The sequence below is a fragment of the Electrophorus electricus genome, chromosome 11, assembly GCF_041902795.1.
Source record: "Electrophorus electricus isolate QZ-2024a chromosome 11, ASM4190279v1, whole genome shotgun sequence".
NCBI classification, from domain to species: domain Eukaryota; kingdom Metazoa; phylum Chordata; class Actinopteri; order Gymnotiformes; family Gymnotidae; genus Electrophorus; species Electrophorus electricus.
This window is the reverse complement of record NC_137507.1, coordinates 12,455,770-12,466,935: the sequence shown is the minus strand read 5'-3', so window position 1 is coordinate 12,466,935 and position 11,166 is coordinate 12,455,770. Positions and strand designations below refer to the sequence as shown.

The 11,166-nt window shown below is 34.6% G+C and overlaps 1 protein-coding gene and 1 long non-coding RNA gene across 2 annotated transcripts; one reads left to right on the top strand and one right to left on the bottom strand.

The window, feature by feature from the left end:
* Positions 1-997: 997 nt before the first annotated feature.
* LOC113572533 (uncharacterized) lies at positions 998-5,722 on the bottom strand. Its single transcript, XM_027002197.3, has 2 exons — positions 5,672-5,722; positions 998-3,895 (listed from the first exon to the last, which is right to left on the bottom strand). Exon 2 carries the CDS (start codon positions 3,885-3,887, stop codon positions 1,800-1,802), a length of 2,088 nt encoding a protein of 695 aa, XP_026857998.3. The 5' UTR covers positions 3,888-3,895; positions 5,672-5,722; the 3' UTR covers positions 998-1,799.
* Positions 5,723-5,831: 109 nt separating this feature from the next.
* On the top strand, positions 5,832-10,364 carry LOC145659905 (uncharacterized). Its single transcript, XR_014126070.1, has 3 exons — positions 5,832-5,855; positions 6,194-6,708; positions 6,948-10,364. It is a non-coding gene; the product is annotated as an uncharacterized LOC145659905 (long non-coding RNA).
* Positions 10,365-11,166: the final 802 nt, after the last annotated feature.

The following is an 11,166-nucleotide window of genomic DNA, read 5'->3' as shown; positions in this document are numbered from 1 at the left end:
TTAAACCTTCAGATCCCCCAAATGCTTATTCGAGAGATTAGAGGCTTCTCGGTTTCTTTGTCCCTTCCACTCTAATACATACAAGGAGTTTTACCCAGTTGCTTGTGTCTTGTTTTTCCCCCAGGAATATCAATATTGTAGTTTGAATCAATTAAACATATAATTCCGAAGGAAGAACAAGCGGGTGTTGAGGGGATTATGGTGTATATGATTATGCGTGGTGCCCTTTAGCATCCATTTTTGAGACTATACTGATTCTTGCCCACATGCTGTTGACTCCCAATCATTTTAGTTGGCATACCTAAAATAGGACAGAAAGAGATGGCACGTTTTTAGGAGTGCTGTATTTATTTGCAAGATTTTCTTATTTTATACGAGAATGTTACTAAAGAGGTTTATCTTTTTGAAGGATTGTTCTCACTTGACTATGAAATATTTGGGGACCTTTTTTTAAAACTTAATTTTCCCCCACATGCCTTTCTCAACTCCCACTTATTTCTTAGTTTTCCTGTTTTGTGTCTCCTTTATATACCCCCCAGGCACCTTCCTTCCTTTGCCTTGCCTGCACCTTAAAGCCCTAGCAGTTCATTCACATGAGAACCATCATTAAAGCTTTTGGGAGACTCTTTTCACCTGTAAATAGCTGTACAAAGAAAATATTGTCTGTTTGCTAGGAGGCATGGAGTTTAAAAAACCAATAAAATGAGTTATACAGATGTTTCCAATAAAGAAATAAAGGTTAAGAAAAGACATTTTGATAGATGAAATTCTGAAAAAAAAGTGTAAAAATATTTAAGACTGTATAATATAAGAGGGGAAAGAGCTTAATGTATTTGTTGTGAATATGAAAAACTGATATATTAAAGATGTGCATGAAAAATGTCATTTTATTGGCTTTTTATTATTAAAAGCTCATATCTTATATTTTTACAACATATAAGCAGCTAAGTAACAGGCATGAAGAGAACACAATGAAATTTTACTTTTAACAAGATCCACTTAAAATGAAATATTTAATCCCAAACTATCTGGTTTGAAAAATGAAATCAACTGGCCCTATAGCTCATAATAATGGCAAAGATCATATACTCTTACAAGATACCAGGTCTGTTTTTGTTCGGTCTATGAACTCTGAAGCACGTTGATTTATGCTAACTGCTATGTTTTCAGTTGCTTCTTTTATAAATTATATTTTTCAGGAATGAATAAATGAGCAGGTGATATGTATATGCTGTGCATTGCATGGCTGTATAAATGCATAATATAAGTAATATGTCTTAGAATTAAATACAGCCATAGAGTAGGTGTATTAATAAAGTCATCACTTAACAGTAATTACCATTCCACACATTTATAGGGGGATTATTACATCAAAGGACCTCATTTAATTTAAAATGAATTATATCACTTAAAACAAATTTTAAGTCAAAAGCAAATGTTTGTTTGCATTAGGGTAAGTAAATCAGTATACGACAATCTGTTTCCACATATTTGTTAGCATTAAAATCAAAAAAGGACAGTTCATTAAAAAGTGAACATGAACATTTATAGAATTTTATTTCAAACCACCTGAAACCCACAAGTATCATTCACTCAAATTAGCTGTTTACTGTGCTTTCTAAGCATTTGAGAACAGTAAAACCTGATTATAAAGCATCAATACTCTATATTAATTTATTTGGAAAAAAAAGCTTTAAAATTGGTAAATCTTAGGAATATGTAGCAAAAAAAAAGCATATTAATAAAAAGCTCATTATTGTTATATAAAGAAAAGCCATGATGGATGTTTCTATGAAGATTTAATCAAACTGGTCCTCAAGATCCTGCTGTTTTTCTTTAAATCCAGCTTTGACAATCTCCTGGAGCTTTTCTGTTTCCTCTAAAGATGGTGGTGGCATGACTGCCTTCAGTTCCCCTTCAATTTTTGCCAGCCTTGCATGAGTTTGGCTTTCAAAGTTAAGTTTGTTTTTCTCGATGAGTATTAGTATGCCTTCTTGAGCCTCCTCACAGGAGTTTTGCAGTTGCTGGCGCTGAACATTGAAATCTGGGTTGTTGGGGTCCAAGGCCATAAGCTTTCCAAGACTACTTATTCTATCCATAAGATATTTTTTGGACACCTCAGTGTAGGTGCCTGCAATCATGTTCACCAAACTGGAAATGTTGGAGCAATAGAAAGCTTGAGTGTAGATCATGTCTTTGATAAACATTATTGGTGAATATTTGAGTTTGGATGCTGCATTAACAGTCTTGGTGAAATCATTTAGGGAGGTGCTCAAACACGTCTTGATGATATTTGATACCATTTGGAAGAAACGCACCAATTTCTCCCACTGTTCTTTCACTCGTCCCATGGCATCAAGACCCTTGACCAAAAACATGATTGTGGTGTCAAAATCAATCTTTTGAACTTCGCATTTTCTCATGTCTTGAAGGACCTTATTTAGCTCCTCCTTCTTTTTCTTCATTTCATCCACATACTTATCATAAGTTGCTCTCACATGTTCCAGTTGAGCCCGACTCTGTTCTATTTTGAAACGAGCATTTTCTGTAGCTGTCTGGCTAGCAGTTTTCTTTGAGCTGCTAGACTGTATTTGAAGAAGTTGGGGAGGTTTTGCAGCGAATGCTGGAGTTCTGGTTACAGCCTTACTCTTTGAATCAAATATTTGTGCCAATTTAATTAGACTGCGCATGTCAGAAACCAGCTTGTTGTTCTTCTCTTGGTCAAATTCCCCCTTCTCTGCATACTTGGCCAAATCATTGCAAATCAAAATGCCATTTTCACAGATTGAGAGGACTTCTTGTTTTGGTTCACACTCTGCCCTCTTGCTGATGTATTCTTTAATTGCCTCAAAGTTATGTTTCTGGAAATCTGATTTTATGGTTCCACTGCTCTCATCTCTTATCTCTGTCAAGCTGATTTTATCATTAGCAATGACCTGGTTAAAAGCTTGACTCAACATTAAAATGTGACTTGAACTGGAGAATATGTCATTTAGGGCTACTGGGTCAGATTTTGCACTTTGCTTCTGGTTCATGCCTTCCCCACTGACGCTTGTATTTGATTCTGTTTTTAAAAAATCTGTAATAAATGCCCCTGTGCAAATAGAGGTTATTCCAGACAAAAGGGAATTCACTGAGCCTGTCATACCCTCAACAAAATCCATTCCAATCATTTCCCATCCATTTGGTAAAGAGTCCATTGACTGCTTAAACATAGTCTGGGCCTCTTTAAGTTGACTACTAAATTGATTTACAGATTTTTCAGCCTGTTCATTTATTTCCTTTAATATCTCCTTCTTAAGTTTTGCTGCTTCCAGCTTTTGCTTGACTTCCTTGAGCTCCTGTGTGTAGCTTTGTTTGGCATTTAGGCAAGCCTCCAGAACCTCCTGGATCAGCTCAATGACTTCCATGAACTTCCTCTCAGTTGATGCTGCCAGTTCCAAACAGTCAGTGGCTATACTGTCAATGTTTTGGAGTTGAGAAGGGAGAAAGCTTTGGACAAGTTCATCTTTATCTTGAAGAAGAATTTTCACACACATTTTTATGTATTCAGGAATGTTGCCAGTGTGGAGGCGAATCTGATCCATGTTCTTATGGGCCTCATTGAAAGCACGCCATCCAGAATTGCAAATTTGCATAAGACAAGCTCTGAAAGATTCTGGGTACTTGATGAATTTGAATCCATCTTTTGGTGGATTTTTATTGATGGAGAAGTCCACCTTGGATGAAATGAAGACTAGTTCTCCCAAGATGGCAATGGAAATTGGACCTGGTGTCAAGTACTCCTCCCAGTTTGCATATGGCTGCATTATCATTTTGGTGTCATCTCTGCAACTTGATGCCTTAGTGATATTTTTTGTAGCTTTGATAATGTCTGCAGAAGTCATGGTTTGACCTATTGAAGAGTGAATAACATTAAAAATGTTTAATTTAACAGGAACATACTCTGATACTATAATCTTATAGAATTGATAAAGTATAAATTCATAATTTATAAAAAAAAAAAATATAGCGCCTGACCAAAGGTTGTAATTGGGTATTTCTAAATTTTGCACACATCTTAAAAAATATTCTTAAAGGGGGAATTAATTGATTATTCAAAATATTACAAATGGTTCAGTGAGAAGTGAGGATTCAGAAGAGTTTATAGCAGCAATGAGAAAAACCATGGTACTGAAGCCTCTAAGGATGTCTCAAAGAAATAAGAAGATTCTGGAATAGGTCTGGTTATGACCTGGCATGGGTGCACTCGTTCTGAACCAGATCCATATCAAAGCTGTACCTGGGACCCTTGTTCTGAATATGGTTTCAGTTTTGGTCTACATGAGCTAGTTTCAAGGTGTTTTCAGAACAAATAGTACCGAAAAAATAAACTGTACCTAAAAGATGTTTACTACTATTTTTCAACAATTCATAATATTCAACAAAAGATGACCATCTCTGCATTATCCATATCTGTAAACCTAATAGATGTACATCAACACTGATAGTTGTGTAGAAAGCAAAATATCTCGTTTGTGTGTGTTTTTATATTTTGTAATCCCTTATCCCTATCATAAACATTTTAAAGGATTGAAAAACAGATGACTTTTCTAGATTGGGCTATTTTTCTTTTCAGTATAATTGTGTATTACTTCTCAATGAGCTGGGCCAGTTATGCTGAAATTGTGAAAACAAATGTATGAATGTATGTATATGTATATATATATATATATATATATATATATATATATATATATATATATATATATATATATATATATATATATATATATAAGCATGTACATGTTTTACATGAATGTAAGATCATAAATGTAAATTTACTTTCAAATGAACTATTTATTGGCTATTGTAACGCGGGGTGGCCCGAGTGCGGAAGGGCAGGACGCACAGGCTCCAACGACGTGGACGAATATTTATTCAAAAACATAGACAATGGCACTCACACGTGTTACAAAGAGCATTAACATAAAACGATTAATATTAAACAAACACGAATACATCTAACAACGACGAGTATAACATTTAACATTGCCATTAACAACAACGACCAACACTCTACACACTTCGACACGAGCTTAAATACATATAAAGAAAAAAGGTGCAGCTGTGCGCAGGCGTGGCCACAAACAGATCCTCTCACTACACGTGGCTGGCCAAACCACGTGACTCGCGGGAGGCGAGTGTTCAGTGACAGCTATATCTGTACATTGCACTATTCTAGAGAGATATCTGTAGCGAGATTAAATAAATTCCAAACCATATTCTCATTGTAGCCTTTTAAATGTTTCATTTAAACAAATGTTTTTAAACACCGTGTAAAAGAACAAATGAATATTCCCACAGAGAAGCAAGTGATATAACTGGCTGCACATGGAAGCAATTTAAAATCTGTTCTAAAATTTAATTTAATAATGGTACAGCAGTTTAAATAATTACATTTAACTGGTTAATTATACTTGAAATACAATTATTAATTAATTAAAAGCACTGAAATTTGTATAAACAGAAAAATATACCATTGTATCCTATATGAAAGAGTGGTAAGAAAAGTTGGCTCATGAGATTTTACATTCTACTATTTTTTTATTATTATTGTTTTTTACACAGTTCTACAAATGGTAAGCATTTTGTTTGCATACTCTCTTAAAAGTAAGTGTGATACCCTTACCTTTGTGTGAAGTTTCAGCACATGTACTGATATCTGGTGCAAGCAACACACTTTTGAACTGCTGTTTTTATGTACATCTTTTTGCAATCTCAGTAAGATAAGTGTGAAAACACTTGCATATATAAGCTTAGAAGTTTAAAAAAGGATGTCTGTACTCTACTAGACACTGAGCTGACTATAGCAGGTATGAGTAGACCTTTATATGAGACATATTTTTTTCAATATACCTTAATTTAACATTCAAGTGCAAATGTTCTTCGCAGTCTATTTTATTACATACTATCCCATTTGTTCTTCTGAATTGTATGAAATCACTTATATCATTATTAATAGCATGCAATGACTGAAATAGTCTATTAAGCAAAATAAATCAGCTCTGATGAATGCTGAAAAATTAGTCAGATAACCAAAAATAAATAAATAAATAAATAAATAAATACAATTTTGAAAATATATGAAAAGTGAGTAGTGAAGTTTCTTCTATTATTTTTTTTATTTTTTTTTATTTTTTTCCCCCCACAGGCTTTGAGTCAACATGTCAATCCAAGTAGAAAATCTTGGGCGAGAATTTATAAAGGCAGTGAACTCTTATCTTAAAAATGGATTTAGTGCTCTCAGTGACTTATCCATAATCCTCTTAAATGTAGATGTAGACTTTGTGACTAGAAGTGACAGCAGATTTGAAAACATTCGGAGTGCAATACTTGCTGCACAACAAAACCTGCAGGGAGCAGAACTGGCAGCATCCTCACAGCTCAAAACTGTGGATAAATTCTATGTGGAGCTCACAGTTAAAAGAAGCAATCTCAGTGTAGAGCAACAAAGCAAATCCCTCAAACTGCAGAATTTGAAAAATCAGCAGAAAACAAACAAATCTACTTTAGACATGTTCAAAATGTCATTAGATATTGCAGTACAGAATCGTAACACAATGCAACAAGTACTTTGGGATCTGGAGAGGCAGAAGCAAGAGGCAGAGGAGCAAATGAATGTGGGAATTGGAATAACATTTATTCCTATTTTTGGTTGGATTGCTGGTAATTATTTTTTTTGGTTTTTACTAAAATACTTTAACCTTTCATCTTTTATTTAGGAAATGTCTGGTCCTGTGCAGCTAAGGTGATGTTAGTTCTGTCCTCTAATTTTAAGCAATAGTCCCATTGTAGAGTAATAGTCCATGCTTATAGTTCTTCTCATGAACTGCAATAGAAAACTGAAGAAAGAAATAGCCTAATTATATTGCTGGGTTTTTTTTGTACACTTTTCATTGAAACAGGTCCATTAATGATCAGTGCAGCTGAAAATGACATAAATGAAGCAAATTACAAAGCCAGCGAGGCTGCGAAATTGGTACAAGGATTTGAGTGGCAGGTCAGCAAGTTCTCCTGGAAAGTGTCTGACTGTGGAAGAATGATTGAGGACACACGCAGTGAAATATCTCGGACAGAATGGAAGCTGCATCAGATAGCCCAAAACATTGATGATATCCTAATACAAAAAAAGTTTTTTGCTGATTTCCAGGCTAAGATAAGGAATTCGCTCAGTTACCTTGGCTGTCTCGTAGGGATAGCCAATGTGGCAGAGTTGCAAACACGCTTATTTGTGTTATTACAAGCAATGATAAAGTTGCTGCAGAACCTCATAAAGTTGGCTGAAACTGTTAGAGAAGATCGCCTTCTCTATGATGAGGGCATGAAAAGTCTCATCACAAATATGCAGGTGCAGTACATAAAACTGCAGGCTGTAACTGTGCCTAGTGATACTGCTGCCATTGAAGAGTTCATCTAAATAGCTATACAATTTCGAAAGCCAAAAAACTGAAGGAAAGAATTTAAATCAGCATTTAAAATATGATTTTTTTTTTTGTGTATCACAGTATCCGAGTTTTTAATGTTTAGCTAGCCAAATGATTAATGTATTACAATAGTTCTGGCAAGAGAATGAAGAAATGCAATAAAGCTTCTTGGGATCTTTAAAAGTTTAGTTTAAGGTCTGAGTTCAATACAATAGCTACACTCATTACACTTCCATTTTAAAAATAATAACTATTATATATTAATTTATAAGGACCTAAGGATATTGTGAGCTTGTGAGTAATTTACAGAGAATTATATTATATATTATTTTATACTTTTATATTCCAACACATTAGATGCAAACAAAATTACTTTAAAAAGAAGAGAGTGACTTCAGTATAACAGTATAGCATAAGTACATTTGCAATCAATAATAAAATTGCAACTAATATATTGGGACATAAAGGGATCAGTAATGTGACAAAAAGAATAAAGAGGACATAAAAAGTTCCTCAAAATGGAGACCTCATAACAGACACCTCCATTGCCCAATTCCTCAGTTGATGCTTTGCATGCATTTTGTTCAGGAAAAGAAATGCCAGTGTTAACCACACATATCAGTGAAACCACTGCGTATGTGCTTTCGCAAACAAAACATATCACACTTATTAATGAACAAATGTTACTTTTCACAGCATTAATTTTGCTGCAGAGTATGCACAAAACACCAGAGATGTTGAAGTAATAGTAGAAGTAATTATGCTTACTCTTTTTTTAATGTGAGAGACACTGAAAATGATTCCTCTTTATATTTATTCAATTCAGATATTTCTCTCATACTAAAGAACTCTCATAAAATGAAGGAAACAATTTGAATTATGTGACCAAATAATAAATATAGCTTTAAATGCAAGAACCAAATGCAAGAACCGAATCATGATTTTGCTACATTATTACTGAAATGTAGAAAACCCCCAAATATATTTACATAATGATATGACAAGTTGAGCTGTAATGTAAATGAGAACTCTACTCAGGGCAATAGGACTGGAGCAAAATATCTGGGGATGGATACCTTGTGACAGAATAAACAAAGAAAAATAAATATGTGGTTTTCTAACTGCCTCTGCCTCTGTTTCTAACTGCCTCTGTGCTTAGTTTCTAAATATTTGATGCAATCCCCAGACAGCATTGTATTGTTTTACAACTGAAGAACATTCACTAGCATGTGTGTAATGCTCACTTGTTTTTGAATGATCTATATTAAAGTATCATTGGTGAATCCCCAAATCCATTGCTTGCAATTTTACTTATGCTATACTATTATACTTAAGTTACTCATTTTCTTTTTTAATGCAATTTTGTTTACATTTAATGTATTAGAACATAAATATATACTCTAAAACCATTCTCTGTAGACTCCTCACATGCTCAGAAAATATTCTTGGGTCCATAGTTCATATATGGTAGTTACTCTACCATATATGGAAGTGTAATGAGTGCAACTATTGTTTTAAAATGTGTTTCACAAGGTTTCTAATGTTTGGTATTCCTTTAGATCTATATGTATCTCATATACCACATATTCAAACTCACTTTATAGTAAATTTGACTGCTGTAATATCCCTGTTTTTTTCCCAACATAACAGCATCTTGAATAAAAAAAAAAACTTTTAAAACTTTGAACAGTGACTAATGTGCAAGGACAAGTGAATATAATCTATATGACAACTTGGGTAAAACATAAATATAACTGAACTCAGACCCTAAACTACTAACAAGCTAAACTGAATTTTTCCTTTCTTTTGCCTGAACTATTGTAATGCATTATTTATTAGGCTACATAAAAACTACAGACAAACTATGAATATAGAATGAAGCAATTACTGTGATTAACAAAAAAGAGAAAAAAAGAAATCTTATTACATCTGTTCTTGTAGCTTTTTCTTAAAAATGTGTAAAAGTCATATTGAACATTTAGTAGCTTAAATATTCTATATTAAAATCATACTTTAAATGTTTGCTTTTCTTTGTTTGTATTCTGTCTTTCAGTTTTCTGGCTTGCAAAATTGCATTTAATTTTACGGGCCTTACTATATCTTTCAGTTTCTGTTATTCTGAAGCGTGAGAAATGTTGCCTCATTTGCAGAACCACCCGTGTGTTCTTATGTTATTATGTTTGTTATTTTAAAAGCCTGTTTTGTTTGCATGACCTTTGTCAGTCATTAATCCTGTTACATTGGCTTTCTTTTGTTGTTTCTTCAGTGCATTTTTATGTTAGCTTTCGTTTGTTTCATTAAAGTCTTCAGTTGGAGTGGACTCCTCACCATCACACATATATGATATTATTGGACATCCCATTCCAAAACCATGCCATTTGTGGCTGGGCATTGTTGTTTCATGAGAAGGCCTGCCCTCGGTCATGTTCCAATTAATCTCAAAGGTGTTCAGTGGGGCTGAGGTTAGAACTTTGTTTAGGCCATGGACGTTCCTCCAAACCAAACTCAATAAAAGTTTATGGACCTTGCTTTTTGCACAGGAGCACAGCCATGGTGAAATTGGAAAGGGCCTTCCCCAAACTGCCAAGATATTGAAAGGATATAATTGTCTAAAATGTCTGTGAAAGCTGTGGCATTAATATTATCATTCAGTGGAACTATAGGACCTAGCCTAAATCATAAAAAGACTGTTCTAGACAGTTATCCCTCCTCCATCATACTTTACTCTTGGTAGCATGCATTTCAGTAAGTTGCATTCTCCTGGCATACACCAAACCTAGAGTCATACATCAGACTACCAGATTCTGATGCAGGATTCACCAGTCCAAAAAGTGCCTCTCCACTAATGCAGAGTCAAATGGTGACATAGGGTTTACACCACTCCAACTAACACTTGGCATTGCACATAGTGATCTTAGGCTTATATTCAGCTGCTGAAGACCATTTTCAAAAAATTTTTAATGCACATTCTTGTGCTGATAATGCTTTCAGAGTCATTTTGGAACTCAGTGTGGTTCAACACACGATGGACAATTTTTATGTGCTATGTGAGTTTGCATTTTTTAATGCTTTGTGGCTGACTTGTTGTTGTGCCAACATGTTTCCTGTTCACAATAATTGCAGGTCTAGCAAAGCAGAAAATTTGTAGTGCAGCAAAACTGAAATGATGTTAGCAGGCCATTTTGTGGCAGGGCTGAAACGCAGTGGCTGGAATGCAGTAATTTTTGTGATTTTGTTTTAATTTTCATAGAAAGAATGACTTGCAGCCTTGCAATTGCAATTCATCTGATCACTCTTAATGCAGAATGCAACCATAAAAACCGAAGCAGCCAACTTTGTGAAAACCAAAATTTGTGCTAGTCTCAATACAGTTGGTCATGACTGTAGTTTTAAAATACATCTAGTTACCAAATTTACATCATCTGCTAGTCATGTTCCAAAAAGCACCAGTGTTGCCTTCATCTAGGTCTGGTGCTTTTCCACTGCTTTGCCTGCCCTGATGGTTGTATGTGCTTGGCTTGGTCTTTGGCACTGCATATGGTATCATCAATAGCCTTCATTATCTGGACATGCCACCAGCAGTAACAACCTTCATCTTTATACCTTGGCGCAGCAACTAAGAATCTGTTTGAGTGTTGCTTTCCTGAGGCACAAAGGGCATAAGAGTGAGTTCACCTTTCCCCATCTGAAGAGGTTAGAG

Excerpts from the sequence above, each read along its gene's own strand:
- LOC113572533 (XM_027002197.3), bottom strand. The coding sequence starts at position 3,887 with ATGACTTCTGCAGACATTATCAAAGCTACAAAAAATATCACTAAGGCA.